Here is a 22,928-nt window from a genome sequence, read left to right as displayed (position 1 = left end):
TCCTTGAGTACCGCGGGATGTAGATTGTCAGGGCCGGCTGACTTGAAGGTATCCAGCTTCTCAAGATGTTCCTTCATGAGGTCAGCATTTATGGAGGGCAGGGGATCTCCCTCACCCAGACCTCCCTGTCCTATAGCGAGCATGGGTGTCCCATGGGACTGATGAAAGACTGACGCAAAGTACCCATTTAATAGGTTGGTTTTTCCTGGGTGTCAGTTGTCCCTTGTGGTTCAGCAGGGGTCCAGTGTTGCCCTTGCTTTTCCTCCAGCTCCCCACATATAAGAAAGAGGACTTTTTATTGTCCTTGATGCTCTAAGCTAGTTGGAGTTCAGTTGCAGCCTTGGCTTTCCTGGTTTGCTTCCTGCAGGACCCAGACCAGTGCAGAATATTCCTCATTGGAGGTGAATCCTGCCCTCCAACCTTTTGTAGGCCTTTCTTTTTAGCCTCAGGAGGTCTGCTAGATCCCTGGAGAGCCAGGGGGGCTGCTGTGCCCTCTTGCTGCCTTTCCTCCAAGATGGAATAGAATTAGCTTGTGCATTGAGGATTACTCCCTTGAGGAGCAAGTACTCGTCCTGAACTCCCCTCCCCCTGGGGTCATGGTTCCTTAGGGCCTCACTGACGAGCCTCCTGAGCTTTCCAAAGTCGGCTTTCTTGAAGTGAAGGACGTCTGTGTTGCTGACTGACTTGCCAGCTTTACTGTGGATGGTGAAGGTGGTCAGCTTGTGGTCGCTGTTGCCCAGCTTCCCATCAATCACTAGGTCCCTGGTTAGGTCATCCCCAGTAGCCAGTACCAAGTCGAGCAGCGCTTTACCTCTCATTGGCCTGTAGACTTCTTGAATCAGGTAGAGGTCATCCACGCATGATAGGAAGCTTTGGTACCGCCCAGATTTTGCTGAGTGATCCTCCCACAAGATGTCCGGGTAATTGAAGTCATGCATGGCAACCATGGTCCTGGAGCATGCAGCCTCAGCCAGTTCCTGGGCAAACTCCTGGTCAAGCTCTTGACTTTGGGTGGGAGGTCTGTAGTAGACTCCCACCATTGTGTCCCCTGTGCTGTGTTCCCCACGGATTTTAACCCAGAGGGTCTCCAGTTGTCCACCCTGGTAGCCAACATCAGCTTGCAGGGATGCGTAACTTTCTTTAGCATAGAGAGCTACACCCCCGCCCCTTTTATCTACTCGATCCCTCATGTACAGGGTATAGCCATCTATACCCATGGTCCGGTCATGGGTGGAGTCCCACCAGGTCTCCGTTGCCCCTTTGACGTCATAATTATTTGAGTTAAGCAGGAGGACGAGTTCCCCAAGCTCCTGGCATTTGTGTACAGGCAGGCAAGCGTCCCCTTGGGGGGCTCTTGTCTTGCCCACAGATTGTAGCATGGCTGAGGCAGGGGTAGGCTCCCTCCTTTTTTTTTTTTCTTCTCTTTCTTAAATATGGACCCTATGTTTGCTCTGAGCAATCGTACAGCTCTTTTACATAAAGTGCAACTCTTCCTTCTCTCGTCCCCGCCTGTCCTTCCTGAACAGTTTGTACCCATCCATGACAATGCTCCAGTCATGTGAGCTCCCACCGAGTCTCTGTTATTCCAATCACGTCATAGTACCATGACTGCAAGGACTTCCAATTCTTGTCGCTTGTTTCCCAGGCTTTGTGCATTTGTGTACAGGCACCTGAGGTTAGGTAGTTGATTGCCTTGATTTCTCAGGAAGTATGAGAACACCTCCCCTGTTTCCCCCTCCTGCTTGCTCTTCCTCCAGGGCTTTGGTCTCCATCTCCTGGTGAACCTAGTTTTAAAGCCCTCCTTGCTAGTTTAGCGAGCCTGTTTGCAAAGATGCTCTTCCCTGTCTTTCCCAGGTGGATCCTATCTCTCCCCAGCAATCCTTCTTGGAACAACATCCCATGTTTGAAGAAGTCAAATCCCTGCTGGCAACGCCACCTGTGCAGCCCAGTGTCAATCTACAGGATACACTTCTTTTGCCTGGGCCCTTTTCCTTGACTGGAAGGATGAACAAAAACACAACCTGAGCCCCAGCTGCCCTCTCCCTTGCACTCAGAGGCCTGTAGTCAATTTTGATATGCTCAGGGTCTCCCCTGGCAGTATCATTGGTGCCCAAATGGATGAGCAGCATGGGGTAGTAGTCAGAGGGCTGGATGAGCCTCAGTAATCCCTCTGTGACATCTCGGATCTGGGCAAGCAGCAGACCTCCCAAGACAACAGGTAAGGTTGGCAGATGGCTCCCTCCATTCCCCCGCAGAAGGGAGTCCCCAACCACCACCACCTGTTGCTGCTGCTGCTTCTTGGTAGCATTCATCTGGACCCTTCCCTAGCCTGTCTTCCTCCACCAATGGAACATGCTCCTCCCTTTCTGCTGCTAGAGCTGCATATGTTCTCCAGATAAATGACTGTAAGTGGAGGTAAAGATCTCTGCTTGCTGCCAGAAGTTACAAGGCTCCAGCTTCCACCCTCTTGGGAGTCTATGTCCCTCTTGCCGGTTCCCTGAGAGTCACCACCAGGAGACACGGCTCACACTGCAGGTGCTCCCCAACCTGGCCATTGCTGGAAGGAACCTGCAAGCTACAGTCCCCACAGTGCCAAACCAGGACCTGGGTGGAAGCTTCAGTGGTGAGCAGTCCTGCCTAGACAGAAGCCTCACAGGTGCAAGCAGAGGCAGTGGATCTGGCATTGCGATGTCCTCCATCCATTTCCCTGGGTCTCTTATTTGCCTTTTTCTCTTACTGCTCTTTTTGAGCAGACCTTCCCAAGTGAACTCACCTGGAAGGGGTCTGTTTGTTGCTCCTTGCCCTGAAGGTACTTCCCCCTCCGCCCCCCGCTTCCTCAGGCCAAGCTGAAAGACGTGCCCTTCAAAAAACGGGCAGGGGGCCCATGAACTGGCCTAGCTTGTGAACTGCATGCAGACTGCTTACCCTTTTTGCTGGCTCCCTAAGTCACTGTGTTTATCTTGGGTGTTGGCTGTTAAAGACGGACTGCCCTACATAAGTCCATGAGATCCTGATACAGAGCAGGATGGCATCTCTTGGAAAGACTTGTTTTTCCAGAATGGAAAACATTCTAAATATAGGGTACAGATATGTACTGTCTATATAGGTTACAGTGTCTCGGATCTTTGACTTTTTTGCTGCTTTGAAACATTCTAGCCTATTATTCAGCTCCAGTAGGGTGTACCTTGTAGGAACCTCAGTTTGCTATCCACTTCTGTAGTTAATTATTTGATTTAATGGTGTTTACGTTATTTGATGACCTGTTACATACTAACCCACCAGTCCTAGAATGTTCTGCTTGGGCTCACAATATCATCTTGACTCATGAAACCTTTTGAGCTGCTTTCACAAAATCTTTCTTGCTTCATCTCCCTTTTACAGTTTTCTTAGTAGCTGTTGCATTGGCCAAGAGAATGATTTGAATTCCAGGTACTTATGAATGACCTTCCCTAGAAATATTTCCTAGGGATAAGTTGGTGTTGAAACCTCACTCTTAATTTTATCCCTATGATGGTTTTGGAGTTTCATCTGAATCAGTTAATTTACGTGTCTTCCTCCCAAAGTCTTAATATAAATTGAAAAAAGTTGCACAATTGATATTTTTCATATCTTTTAGAGCTTCTATAGGACTAAATGATTCAGAATTCCTTCCAGTTAGTGGGAATAGCTAGATGTTCCAAAGCTCAGATCATCTCATAAAGAGTAGCTAAATGGGTAATGTAGCATGGTACTGCCAGCAGATATTTTGCTACACCTGAATTTTTAGGTCTTTGGCTCTTTTTAAGAAACTTGCAAAAGATAAATCTGCTAAGCAGTAGTGTGAAGTAACCTGCTAACCTTTATTGAACATCACACCTTGGAGCTAGATGCCAAAGCAAATGTCAGGATTTAGAAAGGAGTACAGAAAACAGTTGTTCAAGCACTAGAGCTTATCTTCCTCATTTCATCAAGAGAAGATGAATTGCTTGCCTGTCACTTACAGTGGGGCGTCATACCCATGCATACTCCAAGCAAAAGAGTTTTTCGTATAGTAACTGTGGTTCTTTGAGATGTGAAATCTATATGTGAGAAAAACTTGCAACCCATCCTGTCTTTTGGAATCCTCAGACTTCTAATCATACTTCTAATTGTGAAGGAACTGAGGAGCATGTGGCACGTGGGGCCAGTCCAGGCACACTTTATACACCATGAGGGGCTGTTCTGGGGTATATGTGGCTTTTGGTACCCACACCAGAGCAGCCCTGCATACTGGATCTGGTGTGCATGGCCTGTATATGGGCCACACATAGCTCAGTCCAGACCAACACCCAGATCCAGTGTGCAGGGCCAGTCTGGTACAGCTGTCATTTTCACTGGAGATCCTAGAATGGCATCATGTTGTGCGCAGCACACTGGCCCCAACTCTGCATGCTGCATATGGCGCACCGGGCCAGTCTGGCATGAGCTGCACACAGGATGGGGTCAGTCTAGTGTGGGCTGCACACACCTTTGACATCCCTGTGTTAGAAAATAAACAATAAAAATGTAACACGTGAAACAGGAGCTAAACTCCTAACTATATTTTTTCATGCATGGTTATGAGAGATTTCCAGGCTTTGAATGCTAGTTTGTGCTAGGTTATTCAAAAGATGGTAGTTCTTTGCATTTCCTGTTTAAAATAATTATTGTGGGTGTGTTGCTCATGGTTGGAAATACTTACTTTCTTTTGTTCCTCGTAAAATTTAAAGACGTTAAGGGAAGGATAGAAGAGTCGATAGTATTGATAGTCAAATAATATTGGAGTTAAACTGCTGTTATAGAAACACCATTCCATTAGAAAAGGGTGAAGGTTAGATTAGCATAAGGAACAAACAGGCACGCTGTGATGCTGCATGCATTTTTCAATCAGTAGGACTGGAAGAATAACTTAATCTATGTTGCTCGTCTATTATCTTTAGAGTTTGTTTAAAAACCACTGGAAAAAAGTGTGAGTACTTTTTTTCAAATGAATAATTCTAGTAGTTAGAGAGGAAAAAGACTATTTAGCTCAGAAATCTCAAATGCTAAAACAAGTGCTTTTGACCTGTAAACTGATATTCAGTATAATATATTGTAAGCCTTTTTAATAGAAATATTAAATAGAAATATGTGAGATGATGCTTATATTTGTAATTTTTTTTAAAGCAGATATGTGGAGGTTAGTATGTGAGCATAGGGCATAACTTGACAAAATACAGAACTTGTACAAGAAAGTAAGAAAGTTTGAGGATGTCAGGTTTCATAACATGCGTATTTCTGCATTGCTGATTTGTCTCCTCATAATGCCTCACGCTTCCTTATTCTCATTGTGTCAGGGAACAAACAACTCAAGGTCCGGCCGGTGAAAATTGATCCCTTGTTCTTAAGCTGTTATTGATCATTAACTTCTTTTCACTGTGTTAATGAAAACATTTGTTTGTTTTTTATCCCCCTGTTCCTCCCCTCCAGTTTAGAGAATTCTACAAACAGTGCCGATCCATCCAGCAACAAATTTGTTTTTGGACAGAATATGAGTGAGAGAGTGTTGGTGAGTACCCATTGATTATGAAATTTGATATTTCTTTTGGATATTGTTTATGTTGATTCCCATTCACTGAGATATGAAAGCTTGTATGGAATCTGGTCACCAGTATTGCTTAGAACTGCACTAGAGTTAAATGTCTTTGTGGCAGCACATGGATGACTGTGACCCCAATTACCACTTGAGCTCAGCTCCTCAGAGGTATTTAGGTGCCTGACTTAGTTGTTCCATTTGTTTCAGCACATTGTCTTTCAAACCTTCCCCTTTGCAACTAACCAGTTGTCAGCAAAGTTAACTGGACGCTGCTATAGTTAACATTTCAGGGCACATTCCCACCACCTTTATTGCGAGTTTTTCTTAGTTGTGTGTTCAGCTGACCAGTTGGAGTTAAGGCCAGTCCTGGTTGAGGTAAGTGTAGTATGTCTCCAAGTGATGGCCACGCAAGATGCTTGCTCTCCTAGGACTCGTGTCAAGAATCTGATCACTTTGGCAAGTTAAGGCAAATCAATGAAATAGTATGAAGTTGATCCACTTAAGGTACCCCAAAACCCCTATGTGGAAGCACGTATTCAGGGGCTTCGGTTTGCCTCACGAATGAAGGCATCTGCACATTCATGTATAGTGTCTTAAGTTGCATAGAATAAATTGATCTCAACTGTGTGAGTCCTTGCTTAGACATGCCCTTTGGAAACCATGACTGGCAAGTAGAACATTCTTTTTCAGCAGGACCTGAGAAGCTGGGGCTACTACATGACATCCTGTTTTCTGGAGTGATTTATGAAAATTACTATGGATTTGTGCATCAGAGGCCCAGTTCCTGACATGATCATTAGCTAAGGTAGCCAAATCCCTTAGTGATCAGGCAGGTTCTTTGCCACTAATACCAATGTGGGGGGGTTTTAGCTCCACTCTTCTGTACATCACTATTAATACCATTCACTTCAGCTTGCATCTTATTCTGACCAGTAAGGAAGAATTGGTTGCAAATGTGAAGGTGATAGGAAACTTGAGACAGACTAACCATGATATGATAAACCTGTATATTACAGAAATACTGCTCAGGACAAGTGTGTGCATCAAAACCAAAAAAGGTACCAAGTGGTCCAAAAAAAAAAAAAGCCCTGCATAGCTTAATAGCAAAGTTGAGGAGGCTATCAATGGCAAAGACATCATACAAAAAAAAAAAGAGAATGTCTTCAAATGAGGAAAACAGAGAAGCATATGCACTCTGACAGATAAAACGTAAATATAAAAATGTAATAAGGTAAGCCAAAAAAGGATTTGAAGAGCATCTTGCACAAGGCACTAAAGTTAACAATAAATTTTTTTTGCTACGTTAGAAGCAGAAAGCCAGCCTGGTGGGACCATTAGATTACCAGGTATAAAAAAAAAAAAAAAATGTGCTCAGAGATGATAGTGCCATAGCAGAGAAGCCAACTGAATTCTTTGCATCTGTCTTTTTACTGACTCTATAAGTAAATTCTCTGTGTGTGTGTTTAAAAAAAAAAAATATATATTTTCTCTCTGTTTTTAAACCTGCCTTCTGATAATTTAGGTGGTTGCCCCTACTTCATTTTGGGATTTAAGACCATAGAAAAGAAGGACTCATGAGGTCATCTAGTTGTCTCCCGCTTAAGACTAGGATCATCCCCGACTAAATCATACCAGTCAAGTGTCTGTCTAACCTGGTCCTGAAATTTCCCTTGATGGAGATTCTACAACTTCTTCAAACCTGGACCAGTGCTTGACCACTCTGAGTCGAAAAGTTCTTCCTAATCTCTAACCTCCGCTACAGTTTGAGGCTGTTGCTTATAGTTCTGTCCCTTCCTTACTGCCACAGAGGAAAGTCCATCTCCATCTGTTACAATTGTCACCCTCCGCCATAATTCTCATATTAAATAACCTTGGTAAGTTCAGCCTTTCCTTTATGAGCAGGGATCTTGGTTTTCTCTGTTTAGAAAAATCACAAATTCTGTGACTTGTACCACCCAAAATCCATGCCTTTCAGTGATTTTAAAATGAAATGTTGCACACACATGGTATCAGTTGAACAAAATGTTTTATTGATACATTTACAAGTTTAAAGCAGTTTGGTAGTCTACTAATGCCTTGATCACTATTATAAAATAAATTCTAAAAACTTATACATTTTGACACTGATTTTGGGTTTATCACAGAAAATCGGAGCTCCCTCTGCCCCTTTACTCGCCAATACTCACATCCAGCACATCTCCATGCTGCTACTCCTGCTACTGACAGGTGGGCAGGGGATGCCTCGCTCTAGCGGTGAGGGGCTCTCAGCGGTGGCAGCAGGCTTCCCTACCTCACTTTGCCCTGCCCTGCTGCACCAGGTCCCACGTGCTGGGCTGCAGAGGCCCCAGGGGGAGGGCAATAGGGTGGGGAACACTGAGCCTACAATGGGCAGCCTGTATCCATCCCTGATCCATGCACAAATCTGACAGGCACGTGCCCCCCATGCCTCTTCCTGGGAATGTGCTTAGTGGTAGGGAGCTAGCCCCTCTACCACCCTCTGGATGAGCTGCCCATTGCTCTGTCCCACTCCCTACCTGGGTCCTGCGGCTGTGCATTTGGGCCCCAAGCCTCACATACCACCCCGGCTGGGCAGCATTCCCAACCCTGCCCAACTCCTTCCCTCCCTCACAATGGGGGCCTCAATCCTCCCCTCTTTCCACTCAGACTTGCGTGCTGTGAACTGTGGGAGTTTCTTTCTATGTTGCCTGGCTGCCATGTGCATGTGATTTGTACACACGTACATGTGGCGCTCCCTGCCTTATCACCCTTTTCTGTTCCCCGCAGCCCCTTGCAGACTGGATTTCTGCTAGCCTGCAAGAGAGAACCCCATTTCCCATGGTTTTCTCCTTTAAAATGAAAAAATCCAGGTTTTACCACGTTTTTCTGTGGTGAACAGAAAACCCAGATTCCCTGCTCATAAGTAATGTTAGCAAAGCCTTCAATCATTTTTGTCACTCTGTTGGACTTTTTCAGATCTGTCTGCATATTTCTTGAAGCATGGGGCTCAAAACTGGACACAGTACTCCAGGGGAGGCCTCACCAGTGCCAAATAAGGTGGAAGAATTGTTTATCTTGATCTGCAAGAGATCCTATTTTGTTAATACAACCCAGTATGTTGCTGGCTCTTTTTTGCAACAAGTGCACACTGTTTATTCATTGTGGCTGGATAGGGGTGAATAACGAAATCTCTCTCCCTGGGACTTGCCTGCCACGCTTTGGAATGATGGAAGAATAGGAAGTTAATTCCTGAAAGAGAGAGAGTGTAGTAAATCACCCCAGAAGCAGGATAAAAGAAGATTGCTTTATTAGTAACTTCCCCACAGGTTGTGGGGCACCCTGGCTGTTCTCACAGCTCGTGGTCTCCCTTTTCTCCACCACTGTGCAGCCCACTCCCACAAGTCAGTCAGCTCCACTCCAGTCCCACTCTCTCTTCTCTTTCCTGCGGTACGAGCAGATCCTTTCTCTGTGGGACCTTCTCTCAACCAGTAAGTTTCTCCTCGCTTCCTCACCTCCTTACTTTACCTGTGTTGCCTATACCCAGTTGGCCAGTCTTTATCCACAAGCTGCTTTGGTGCTGGGTCTGCCGCTCTTGGCATCTCTGCTGGATCTCTCCATGCTGTGCCCCAGGGGACAAAGGAAAGCTGCTTCCTGTGGACTTAAGCAGCTGCTGGCTCCTAATCGGTTAATATTCACCCCAGGTGCAGTCCCCTTCCCAACTGTGTTTATTAAGTAATTAACTTTGCCCTGTCCCTGACCTGACTGCTTGCAACTTGGTAACATCAAAGGAACAGGGCTGTCTTTGCCCAATATTCAGTTTATGGTGCACTGTAACTCCCAGGCCCTTTCCTTCAGTACTGCAGGCTAGCCAGTCATTCCTCAGTCTGTTTTTGTGTATGCAATTTTTCTGTCCCAGAAGCAGGACTATGCACCTCCCCTTATTGAATTTCACTCATTTGATTTCAGACCGTTTCTCCAGTCTGTCCAGGTTGTTCTGGATCCTAGCTGTATCCTTCAGTGTCTGAAACTCCATCCAATTTGGTATCATCTGCAGATTTGCTAAAAGGGCACTCTGTGCCATCCTCCCAATCGTTAATGATTATGTTAAACAATATGGGATGAAGGACAGACCTCTGGGGAGTCTCACTTAATACCTTATCCCAGCTAGACATTGGTTTAGTTTATTGCTGACTAATCAGTGAGCATGATAATCCAACCAGTTATACAATTTACAGTTCTTTCATCTCGTCTGTATTTCCTCAGTCAAAACCCTGGCTAAAGTCTAAATATATTATATTTGCTTCATCTGTCTATCTTACCACAGCAGGAAATCAAGTTGGTTAGGTATGACTTGCTCTTGGTGAATCTATACTGGGTAATCCCAATCACCTTGTACTCCTCTAGCTGCTTCAGAGCAGATTCCTTGAGGACCTGCTCCATAATCTTTCCAGGTATTGAGGTCGGTCTGACTGGTTTAATTCGCTGGATCCTCTTCCATCCCTTTCCTAGGATGGGCACTATATTTTCCCTTTTCCCATCGTATGGGACCTCACAACCTCCAAGAGTTCTTGAAGGGGATAGCCAGTGGCTCTGGAATTACCTCAGCCAATTCTTTCAGTACCCTAGGGTATATTCCATCTGGCCCTGCTGTCTTGGAAGTATTTTGTTTTTCTGCATTAGGGCTGTCTAACTTTGGCACAGCTGGAGGTCACACATGATGCCAGCATGCATCTTCTGGGCCATACCATGGGGGCAACTGTAGTGGGGGAGGGGTCTCCCTCACCTCGTGCAACATGACCAGCACCAGCATCGTGCTCTCCCATACATATGTGTTGCATGCTTCTGCAGTTTATTCTTGTGTTCTTCCCTTGTAATGTGACCGCGTTCACTTTTTGTAGGATTTCTTTTTTGAGTTTCAATGCCTTGAAGAGATTAATTTAGCCAGGCAGGCCTCCTGTTGCACTTCCCATCCTTCTATAGCTTGCTCATGTGCCCATAATATGGCCTCCTTAAAATACAGCCAGCTCTCCTGGATTACTTGCCTCCCTGGATATCCTGCCTACCAATTCCCTGACTGTTAAAAGCTGCTTCTTTTTTTAATATATTTTGTTGCTTTTTTTTTTCCCCCCAAGTCCAGTGTCTTTATTCTGCTGCTCATCCTCCTTCCTTCCTTCTCTATAAGATCTTAAATTCTTACCATTTTGTGGTTGTCACCCAAGTTACTTTCCACTTCCAAATTCTCAACTGATTCCTTCCGGTTTGTGAATAGCAAGTTAAGAAAATATTTCCCCCCTTCTCCCTAGTTGGCTTCTTCACCTGCACATGACAGTACACTAGTCCTACTACTATCCTACCATGTCTTAATCCAGAGTGCATAATTATTTCAGGATTGTACTAGGACTTCCATTTCTTCCTGGTTATTTTCCATGTTTTTCTCATTGATGTGTAAATGTTTCTGGTAACTACCTGATAGCATTTTTTCAGGGAGAAAAATAAGACAAAAGTTTCCACTATTGCCTTTTACTAAATTTTTTTTCCAGGTTCCCTGTCTACAGGGCTTTGGTCTCCATCTCCCAGTGAACATAGCTTTTAAAGCCCTTCTTCCTAGGTTAGTGAGCCTAGTGGACCCCCGTCTCTTCTCAGTAGTCCTTCTCCTTGAGCATTACCCCATAATCCAAGATACCAAACCTCCTAAGCATTCCACCTAGGTAACATGGGGTTGAAGTGGTAAATCAAATGGAGCACTAGCATATAGAGCTTGTGGTGATTGACTGTTATCAAGTGTGCTAGTTTGATGTCCCCCAGCCAGTGAGGGAGAGGTTGCAGGGATTGGTGAGACAGGTGTCCCTTGATGAGTTCCAGGGCTGGTCAGGACCTGTTGGATGTAGACAAGGAATATCAGTGGCATAATAGTCTTGATCTCCCTTTAGGGTATGATGCCTTGTGTTAGGCTGTGATTTCTTGTGTTGTCAGGGTTGTTTTAGTATGAGGTTAGATTATAGATTTGTATAGGATGGTTTGGATGAGGATGATCCTGCCTCAGGCAGGCGGTTGGACTAGATGACCTGTGGATAGGATGACTATTTTTAAGGAGATCTGGGGCACTGCTTTCCCCCTCCCTCTCTCTCCCCCCGCCCCACCCCCAAGCCAGCAGCATTGCTGCAGGCAGAGGCACAGGAATGCTGGGTGCAGTCTGGTAAAGAGGTGGAGTGGCATGGTTTGTGTCCAGTCTAGTTCTTCCTGGGCAGTGGCTAAATGTGGGGGGACAGGCTGAGCTGGGCACCCCTCTAGCGTGCCCTCCTTACTCCAATACAGTAGCAGTGGTGCCTGCTTGCCCACCTGCCTGGCTCGCCATGCCACCTCCCTCACCAGACTGCACCCTTGCCCACCTGGAGTGACCAGGAATAACAGTCACAAGCTGGCACAGGTAGATTCAGACTAGACATCAGGAGGCGCTACTTCACGGTCAGGGCGGCTAGGGTCTGGAACCAACTTCCAAGAGAAGTGGTGCAGGCTCCTACCCTGGGGGTGTTTAAGAGGAGGTCAGATGAACATCTTGCTGGGGTCATTTGACCCCAGTACTCTTTCCTGCCATGGCAGGGGGTCGGACTAGATGATCTGCTCAGGTCCCTTCCGACCCTAGAAACTATGAAACCTGCCCCTGCCTCTGAGACTTTTCACCAATAGGCCGAGACCAGCCTACACAATCTGGGATTGTTCATGAACAAACTGGAATGTGTGGTTACTCTACCTAATAGATGTCCTTTCCAGCCCTACTTCTCTATGATTCTATCATCCTGCAATAAAATGGCAGGGTGCTTGTGGTGTGGGCAGCTCTGTACTCTGGGCCAGCACAGAGGGATCTGCCCATCCCTGCCTGTCAAAATCCAGGAGGTTTCTCATATGAAAGATGTTGGCCAGGACCATCTTCCAGTGCACCCAGGGCTCCTTCATTACCAGCACCACCAGCTGGGACTTGCCATTTTTTTTCAGCAGGGACTTGTCAATGAAGTATACACTCAAGAATCTGGAAGAGGAGACTAACCTTCAAGTTCTGAGGAGGTCCTAGTAGAAATTAGACAGCTTTCTAAGGTCTCTCATGGGGAGGTATCTCAGGTAGAAGAGTTTCAGGTTCTATCAGAACCATCAGAGGCAGCAGAGGAAAGTGTACCCCATTATGCACCATGGTGTCTGACTGCAAGTAGCATCTCCTAGGGCCTGATTGTGGATGCAGACCAGGCCTGTTCTTTCCCCTCCCTTCCCCCTCCCTCAGGCAAGGTGTTAAGCCAGGTGACCAGTGCCATCCTGCAGAGGAACAGAACATTGGGGCCACCCTGTTCAAGACATGAAGCCATTTGGACAGTTGGACTTCAAGTTGGTCTCAGTTCTCCAGAATGAAAGGATGACTGGGAGGACAGGTTGACCCCCAAATAAAGCAGCAGGCCTGCACTTTACCAGATGGCTTGGAGCACAGATGGTGTTGGGTCCACTTGCCACCCATTATCTGCTACCAGGTCAGAACTCTTCACCCATTTGGCCAAGGCGGAGGAGGCTGTCCAGTAGATGGCAGTTTACCAATCCATCTGCATGAGGATGACTCATTGCCGTCTTGGCTAACACCAACTCTATGAGCTGCTTGGATAGGAGAGAAAGGAAAGGTTCAGTGGTAATGTAGAGCTTGCCAGACAATTGGTAGCCTTGTCACACTCCCTGCGAGAAGATGAGTTCAGTCGGGTTCCAGTTGAGTTTAACCATACCCTCTGGGGAAGCAATACAGCATTGAAGATTTCACACAGTAGGGACTGAAGCTATCCGTCCAAGCAAGCTTGAGGAGGTCCTGGACCAAGTGCGGGTTGTTGAAGATGGTGTGCCCTAGAATCCTCTGTCTGCTTTAAGGTGGATGTCTGTCTACACAGACTTTAGCTACATCAAAAAAATACTTCCTCTTCTCTGGGGCATAGAAAAAGTAGGAGCCATGGTCCATCTCTGAAAAGCTAAAACCATGAGCTTACATGCATCACTGGAGTCCCCTGTGGTTCAGTGGTAGAATCCTTGTCTGCCACACTGGAGAGCCAGGTTCAATTCCTGGACACTTATGCAAATACAGTCGTGGAGGCACCAAATGTCTGGCTCAGTCTAGCCTTTGGATTCTGTGTCAGTGGCCTAAAGGGGGCGTGGAAAGTCTGGGCAGACTCCACTCCTCCAAAAACTCCTGCCTAGGCATATGCATCAAAGGTCTGGGAGACCTCATGCATACATCATGATCTGGAAGGATCAGTGGTTGCCAAACATGCTTCACTAGTGTAGTAGTGTCTAGAGCTCTTCCTGTTTCTCCTGACTCCCTCTGTGGAGGGCAGATTATCTGGGTCAGTGACAAGGAGCTTCTCCATCTCCTGAAACCTTAAGCTGCTCTAAGGCCACCTTCCTCTGTCAGTTTTTTTTGTTTTTTTTTTCCCCTGGATGTAGTTGCAGCATGAGCCCCATATGAACCTTCCCCACATCCCACCATCTTCATGCTGAGGGAAGGGTCCTCTGCTGCTTGGGCAAAGCTTGCAAGAACTTCCAGGAGTATTTTACAAAGGCTACATCCTCCAGCAGGCTGTTGTTGAAGTGCTGGTAGTTTGGGCCTGTATGCTCAGGTTGCAGAGTGACCTGAGCATAGGCAAGATGGCAGTCACTGGAGGAGACTTGCCAAATGCCAGAGGTGTGGAGTTGGATAGGGTTCAGGAAGGGAGGTGTAGATCTCGTTTAGTCAGGAGTGGAATGCCTGATGTTCATCTGCCTTGACAAAGGTGAATGTGGTGGTGGTGGTGGGCATGCCAGCCATCTATCAAAGTGGTCAGTGGTGTCCTCCCTTAAGTTGTCTGTGGTGACCTGGCTTCATTCCCTGCCACTTTTTTGTCTTGCACCTCAATGTTGCTCTTGAAGTCCCTGCTGAGTACTAGATACTCATGAGGACTCAAGTTGCTGAGGTAGTTGGGAGCTTGCTGATAGAATTGCCTTCTCACTGTTGGTTCCCGGGGCATAGATGTTAGGCAGATTCAGGACGACCTGATGTGTTGACCCAGAAAAGTAGCAGGCAGCTTGGTATCACTTCAACTGTCAGCATGAGCTCTGGCCCCATGCCCAGGGAGAACAAATGTGCAACCCCATAAGATGAGGTACCCAAAGTAGAACCTGTCCCCCTACCCTGCATGTGGCTCATCTGGGGTTGTATGAGTCTTCTGTAGGAACAACAGTCCTCCGCTGCTTACAGGTAAATGAATACCTGGCATTTGTGGAGACCTGTCCTGCAACCGTAGCTATTAAGGGTGGCAATGGTAAGGGTCCTTATGGGTAGGTGACGGTGGGAGGATTAGCAGGGGCCTTGCAAGGGGTGGTGTCATTTGTGACCCAACAGCAATGCTGCCCTGCTCCTGCAGGTGTAGAGGATATACTGGAAGCTGTGGCATCACTGGTAGATTTGTCATTCTACCTGTTGGGCCCCTTGCCCTCCCCCACTAGGATCCTCACAGCACCAGGGTCCCCAGTGATCTCTAGTGAGCTGTACCTTGTTTCCAGAGTGCAGCATGCTCTTCAGGAAATACAGCAGCACTTTCCTGAGCACACCTGGGGCTGAGATCAGCAGGCTCTACCACCCCTTGGAGTCCTGGTTGTCTTTCTCCTTGTCCCTGATTCCTGTGGGGGCCTCCTTCTGACTCCTGGATAATGTGGCTGTATTTCTCCCCCAGCACCAGTGGAAGGAGTAATGTACCCCCTGGAGCTGGGGAAGGGGTAGACAGGTTGGGTGGCAGGGCAGGAGACAATGGGTTCTATGTAGGATCCTCCTCAGAGTTCAGATGACTGTTAAAGGACCCTGGTCTTTCCTTCTCTCTTTGCAGAGTTTAGGGCTGTGACACGGATGGTGACACTGGGTCTGGAGATAGTGTGGGCACCTCAGTGGTGCGGTCCACCCTGGAGTCTTCAGGAATGTGGACTTCTTTGGGGCTTGCTGGTGAGAGTCACTTGGCTCCCACCTCCCTTAGGTTGTCCGAGAGAGGGATTCACTGCTAAATCTGCTCCAGAGGTAGCCAAAGTCAGGGCTTGAACTTTGGTACCTGTGGTGATGGATGTCAAATCATGAGTGGTAGAATTGTGGATCTCCTCCATAGGTTCTGTGGCTCCAGGATGCACTTGGTTCTGAGTCTTTCTCCAGGGTGGTCTCCACCTGTTTGATTTTTTTCCTGGGCTTGGTTTTTAGGTGTAGCTCCAGAGTTGACAGTCTCCTCCATGTCAGAAGAACTGAGCTGCTCCTGTGCTTTCTGCTTGGCCAAGGCAGTTGTTAGCTGTTCTTTAGGGTTTAGCTACCACTTACCGTTTGGTGGGCAGGGATGAATCCATTCCTGGTGGAGGGGTTGTGGCCAAGGACAGTGTTTCTCAATCTTGTTAAACTCAAGGTACCCCTTGGAAAATGCAGCTCTTAATTTTTTACTTGTTTTCTATGGAAAAATAATAGAGTAATAATTTTTCTGATGCAAGGAGCTCAGAAAGATCGTCACAGAATTTTTGTTAAATATTATGGATTCCTATTTAATCTTGTGGTTTATCCTGTGAATTTTATTTGCACCTAACTTGAAAGGATTTCAAGGCACCCTGGGGTGCTGCAGTACCTGATTGAGGATCAATGGGCTAGATAGTAGACCTGATTGTCTTTGGCCACTCCTGGCATAGGTATCCCAGTGCCTGCCGTAAGAATCATGTGATCTTCTCTGAGGAGCAATGGACTGTATAGGATACCCGGGAAGGAGACCATGAAGGGTTCCTCTACCTCCATCCTAGCACCCATCACCAACTGGATGGTGACCTGGCAGGGGACGGATTGCATGTGGTGGTGGAGGCTGGGGTCTCAGCACTCCAGTAGGAGGGATGTTATTGGGGATGTGACCTTTCCCAGGCTGAGAAGTGGTTTGGTATGGGCCACACTGAGGTGGTATGGAGCTGAGCACTGCCCTGGTTTAGAGGTCCTTTGAAGTTTGAGGGGGACATCAACCCCCTCTGCTTGAGTAACCTCCAGCAGAGATCACTTTTCCACTGCCTCTTGGGTGGCAGCCTCTGCTGCAAGGAACAGTGCCACTATGCCGTATGTTTGTGGCCATGAGATTTGCAGCAGCCTCATCAACTTGTGCCAGTGTCTACACAGAGTTTGATGTGGGGTGGGATCAGGTGGCGGCAGATCTCATACTACTTGTTGGGGGAAGGGGCCTTCACTGCGGTGGTCTGGGCAGAAGCAATGGAGGCAGCAGGCTTGGTGGTTGTGGTTTTCCCTACAGTGGGTTCTGCAGTGCGGATCAGGTGTAGGGTGCAGTCTGATGAGACACCTGGTCTCAGAAGTGAAATTGCTTTGGCCTTTGTGGTAGGCCTATTAGGAGTGAGACTATGATATTCCAATCTGCACAACTGAATGAAGATCAGAGTCTTATCAGTTGTGACCTGAAGCTGGACTTGTTCAACTTCAGCTGTGAAATTGTTTTCTCACAGATGTAGGTTAAGCTGGACAAGCTACCTATTTTCATGCTCAGTCTTTGAATATTCTTTTAGAGGAGCTGAATAAAAGCCCAGTGACTTCAGGACTATTGATGCTTGGGTTTTTTTAGTATTAAACTACTTGGCAATTAAGTAATTGAATTCCAAGGATGATTCACTTCCTTCAGCTGTGTCCTGTGAAAGGATCTGGAGCAGTCCTGTGTCTTTTTTTACGAGAGATAATATCTGAAAACCTCTCATAAAAATCTTTTGTAAGTAATTGAATCAAGTTCAAACAGTGATCCTGGGGAACCAGCATTTTGCATATATACTCCTGAGTTTGCTGCAGTACTCAAAGTTAACCAAGGTTTGTTTTTTTTTTTTTTTGGTAGTTAGTTACTCTATAAAGTTTTCTGAAACTCAGACCCTAATTTGTGTTATACTTTCAAAAACACTTCCCCCAAATGGAGATTCTACAGTTTCTCTAGGTAGCTTGTTCCAGTGTTTAACTGCCATGCTTGATTTTTGAACATGCTATTTTGTTGGTTAAAAGGTACAGATATTACATTTGTTTATTACAATTACCTACAAACCAGTAAACGTTTTCAAAAGTGATCTGTAATGTTTATGCATATTAATATGAAACTACTGCTTTTGTATGAAAGTACAAAGTACCTCTACACTTGCTTTCCCGCTATCCTTATGTATTGCACTATATAAACTCCCCCAAAATTGGCTTGTTACTGAATAATGTAGCCAGATGAAGAGGGACAAGAGCAGGAAATGTGTGGGTTGTGGGTGCTTCAGGCCCCCGAGTTGGCTCTTAATTATCCATATTGATTTGCATGTAGACATAGCCTGTTCCATTGTTCTACTTGCTGAGGGTATCCCAATGGGGAAATGCCCAAGATGGGTGGGTGCGGGGGAGGGGGCAGTGGCTGCCATCTGGGTAAGTTCTGATGGGAAGGTGAAAAGGGCTGGGAAGAGGGGCCCTGAGAAGCCCCCTCACTCTGTGGGTTGGATAAATGGTCATGGGTTGTCAACCTTTGGACAACATGGATACTTGCTAGGAACAAATAATGCCAAACCAAATTGATTTCCATCTTTGACAAGACAGCTGTTTTGATGGATCAAGAAAATGCCGTGCACATAATATACTGTATTTACTTATGTACTATGTGTACCTCTTTATCAAAAAATAGCCAGCTGAAATGGGGGTATATATGTTAAATGAGGAAATAGTTTTCTGTACTAGAATGGAGGTGGGAATGGCAGCAGGGGACTGCCCAGCACCAGCTCACCCAGTCTGCAGCATTCCCCCTCCCCTTGCCTTAGGGGCAACAACTACAGGTTTAAACCCTCTCACAGGTGATACTGAATTAGTTTTGAGAGGGCTAATGGCAGTGGCTGCGAGAGGGTTAAACAAGTAGTTGTTTGTGGGGGAGAGGGGGGAAGAATGACATTCAATGGCATCTACCCCTGCTCCATGCAGCCTAAACAATCAGCCCCTAGGTGAGCTGCTGCCATCCTGAGTGAACTGGAGCCATGGCAGGTAAAAACCTGGAAAAACCTTTAAGCCCTTTTCCCCATTCTGCCTTCCCATAACAAGGTGCCTGTCTTATTTGGGGCCTGTGGTATGGAAATAAATATGGTGTTTGAACATTAGTTAGGCTTTTGACAGTCACATGGGACATTCTCATTTCTCTGCTGTAGTCATGGGCTAGGTAGAATCACAGAGGTGCATATATTACTGGCAGAATAACGGTAAGCAGTGAGTAACTATAAATTGATCAATGTCAGAATGGGAGGTTCCATGTAGAGTTCCATAGCAGTCTGTCCTGGGCCAGTTGGGGGGGAAAAAAACCCTGATCATACCCTGTTCATTCTTTTTTAGTATTCACTCTGGTAATGTGACCCATAGTACAGGGCAAGATTGGACCTCTGTGGTCTGACCCAGGAAATGGCAGTTCTTATGTTGTTGCAACCAGCTGGCCAATAGTGTTGTTAAGAAACAGATTTTGGAGTTTTGGTAGATCACTGACTCAACATGAGGAAGCAGTGCGATTAGTCACAAGAAAAGCAAAACTGTGTTTGGGCTGCATTAAACAGGAGTGTTGGATATAAGATGTGAGAAGTAATGATACCACTTTGCTTGGTATTTGTTAAGCCTTAGCTTAATGAATTGGGCTCAGTTCTGTATGCTGCTATTTAAGATGTGCAGAAATGTGAATAGATCCAGAGGTGAGGGACAGCAATGTTCTAGATCTTGGAACACAAACTCTAATAGAAAATAGGTATGTTCATTTTGACAAATAGAACAAAGGGCGACATGATAGCAGGATTCAAAATATTTGAAAGATTGCCATGAAGATGAGGAAGAGCAACTATTCTTCTTTGCTACACAGGGCAGGATATGAAGCAGTGGGTTCTTAATCTGCAGAAAAGCAGTTTTAATTTAAATTCGGGGGTGGGACTTCCCTCCTTTTAGAACAGCAGATTAGTGGAAAAGGCTGCCTTGGGAAAATGTGGCATCTCCTTCATAAGTTGCTTGCAAGAAGACTCTGAAAAGGTATTTATTTCATTTAGTATAGGACTAATACATCCTGCATTTCTGCAGGAGGTTGGACTAGATGATCCACGAGGCCTTTTCCAACCCTATAATTCTAACCCAGCCTGCTTCCCTCTCCCAGGTCTGCTTCAGCATCCAGTACTTAGGACAAACTGGAGTTCGGCTCCAGAGAGACATCTGGCACCAGCTCCTCACCCCTCAAAGCTGAGGAGGGAGAAGATGAGTCATGGGACTCCCCTTGGTGAAGGGGTTATGGGCCTAGGTACATAGCATTAATCTGTCCGACAGAGAAGGCAACTCAGTGTTGAAGATACCGCATAGTTCAGGAGCCCTGATTTCAGCCCTGACAGTGCAGGATCAACAGGTGTTGATGTACCCCATGTCACTGTCGTCTGTGCTGATAGCTGGTAGCAAAGTCCCAAATTTTGCTGTTCAGTGCTATTATGCCCTCTCTCACCTCCCCCCGTCACTCGTCACATTATATTATTTTACCATATTGGTGCACAAGTGGAAACATCACCAATGCAATCTCATCTCTACCCACCCACTCTGCTGCAGCAACCACTATCACCACTAGGTCAGTCAGGATAGGGTTACAATTTATATTAGGGAATTATGTGCACTGAGAGGTTCTAGATATCCTGATACCTTGTTATAGCGTTTCTAAACATGGAGAACTACTCAAAGAACCATATACATGCATCCGTGTTTTTGCACATCAAAAGTTTTTTCCTTTTTTCCCCCCCAACAGAGCCCACCAAAATCAAATGATGGTGGTACAGAGAGTAACAAGGAGAATACTGCTTCAGAATCTGGCTCTGAATCTTCTTCACAGGAAGCAACTCCAGAAAAAGGTAAATAGCAAAATGTACTTTGAGAAGTAATCCATAAAAACAGTACTCTTTTACTGCTAGTATAATAGGTATTACTTGTTAAATGTTTGGAGTTGTTAGTGTACTATTACCATATGAAAATACAAAGATCTTGCTGTTGTTTTTAGTGGTCCTTCTACCCAACATTTAAAAAAAAAAAAAAAGTATACAAGTTCTCTGATCCTGTTGCCTAGTATTAATAGTCCTTGAAGGGCGCTCTGGCACTTGGTAGGAACTCTTATGTCCCAGAGCATAAGGATTATCTGCAGCAGTGTGAAAGTGGCATGACTTTGAAGCTCATAGGGTCAGTCCTGTCAGTCAGGAATGGTGACAAGAGACTTATTTTAGTTGATACTTGTTTTGAGATATAGCATCTCCAGCCTCAGTGCTGGTTACGTGATGGTCTGAACAGGTAGAATTTATGCCAAGGAAATGGGGAATTCCAGATGTTTTAGAACAGTGGTCTCCAACTTTTTTTTAAGTAGAAGATTACCTTTGGCATTTAAAAGCAACCCAAGATCTGCTGTTTGCTGCCACCACCTCTCCCTTCCCCCCTCCTCAGCAGGTAAGTCTGTGGGGAGGGAAGGGGGGAGGGGGTTCAGATCAAGGCACAGGGAGAGGGAGACAATTATTTGGGGTGCTGCCTCCCTAGCAGGTAAGTCCCATCCAATCAGGGCACCACTTGCACTCAACTTACCCTTGTTCCTGCCTATGCAGTGCTGTCTCTCACAGTGGGGGCCTCAATCTAGCCCCTGCCCCTTCCCTCCCCCACTGATTGACTTGCTGGGCTGGGGTGCATGCACACAGGCATTCAGTCCCACACCCCAGCCATGGATCGACTCCAAGAGGCTCTCAGATCTGCTGGTGGACTGAGACCCGCTGGTTGGTGACCAGTGTTTTAGAATCTAAAGCTAAACTAATTTGTTAAATTTTAGAAGCTTCCTCTCATCCTGTAAGCTAGAGACCATTTGATGAGAAATGCAGGTCATGTCAGAGTTCTGGGAATTATCCAGTTTTAAAGCTTTGGGCTAACATTGGACAAACTGGTACAGGTTCTGATTGTGATATAAATTAGAATTAAATAGAATTGATATAGGAACTAACAAACTATAGTTATCACTCATTCACCATAATTTGGGCCATGCACACTAGGCAGGCTTACAACAGAGCACTAAGGAGAAGGGCAGGCTTCTCATTGTGCTTTGGAAGCACTTCGCAAGGTACTGTGGTATCATATAAAAATAGGGCTGGAAGGGACCTTAAGAGGTAATTTAGTCCAACCCCTTGATCATGCCAGTTTCCAACATTTATCTTGCAAGAGTTACTGGCAAGAAACTCCCAGTAAATACTGGGCAATGGAGATTGGCCCCATTTTCAAGCCACACAGCAGCGCCATGACTGCCTTTCAAGTAGAATTCCTTGAGTGGTATGGCCAGCAGCACCAGGTTCTGTCAGTATAAATGGTTTGCAAATACCTCCTTATCCTTGTCCACAGATGAACTGTTACAAGCTGGGATATGTCATAGTCAGGGTCAGAGGGGTTGTATTGCACAGTTATCTTGCTCTGCAGATGGTGGTCCTGTGACATGCTCTTTTGTGATGCCTGCAAGCTGCTAGAGGAAGAAGAAATATTGTCTCTACTGAAGCTACTGGGCTGCATTCAGAAACAGTGGTTGACAGGCTGAGGGTGCAAACATACAAAACTGAACTGTTCCAAAACATCATTGATTGGGAACCAGTTTATATTTGTGACTGAAGTGCTGTGGCTCTGATGCCAGGGGGTGGGAGTGCTTGCTCCCATGCTTTGGGGGGGGGACCTGAAAGGTCATTGATGCATTTGCACTCGGAGGATTCACTAGTTGCATTAAATTTTGAGATGGAATTGATGTTCCAATTTGTATTCTCCCAACAGGCCTCACAATATCTCAATCAATTTTTTTTTTCTCTGCCATCCTGAATAGATGGTCTTCATTGACCACAATGCGAGATGCATATACATGAGTGCAGGTGGTTGAGGGGAAGTGCAGTATGCAAGATTTTTCCATGATTCCCACCATGTCTTGATGAGGCAGAGAAAGTTTTCCAGCACTGCTGTCTTCGATCTGGTATCCCATGATAACCTCTTGGTGAAACTGGCCAATTGTGGCCTTGGGTCCATCACGATCCGCTGGCTGGGAAATTGGCTCCGTGGTCAGACCCAGAGGGTAGCAACTGATGGAAGTCAATCGTCATGGTGCCCTGTGACCAGTGGGGTCCCCCAAGGCTCTCCTTGGACCCATATTGTTCAACATCTTCATTAATGATGTGGACATTGGAGTCAGAAGTGGACTGGCCAAGTTTGCCGATGACACCAAACTTTGGGGCAAAGCATCCGCACCAGAAGACAGGAGGGCGATCCCAGCTGACCTGGACAGGC

General features: G+C 46.1%; 1 protein-coding gene across 1 annotated transcript in view; it reads left to right on the top strand.

Moving 5' to 3' along the window:
* The window catches only part of RANBP3 (RAN binding protein 3), a gene marked incomplete at its 5' end in the record, with an annotated part of 105,211 nt that overhangs the window by 63,369 nt on the left and 18,914 nt on the right, over window positions 1–22,928 (top strand). The window contains 2 exons of the mRNA XM_019550692.1: window positions 5,467–5,545; window positions 20,392–20,494. Of these exons, the coding sequence (XP_019406237.1) occupies window positions 5,467–5,545; window positions 20,392–20,494 (182 nt within the window). The remainder of the gene's footprint in view (window positions 1–5,466; window positions 5,546–20,391; window positions 20,495–22,928) is intronic.

Source organism: Crocodylus porosus, unplaced genomic scaffold (genome assembly GCF_001723895.1).
Source record: "Crocodylus porosus isolate Cpor-Errol unplaced genomic scaffold, CroPor_comp1, whole genome shotgun sequence".
Classification (NCBI taxonomy): Eukaryota; Metazoa; Chordata; order Crocodylia; family Crocodylidae; genus Crocodylus; species Crocodylus porosus.
The sequence above is the reverse complement of the archived record's forward strand: the minus strand, read 5'-3'. Positions and strand labels throughout refer to the sequence as shown.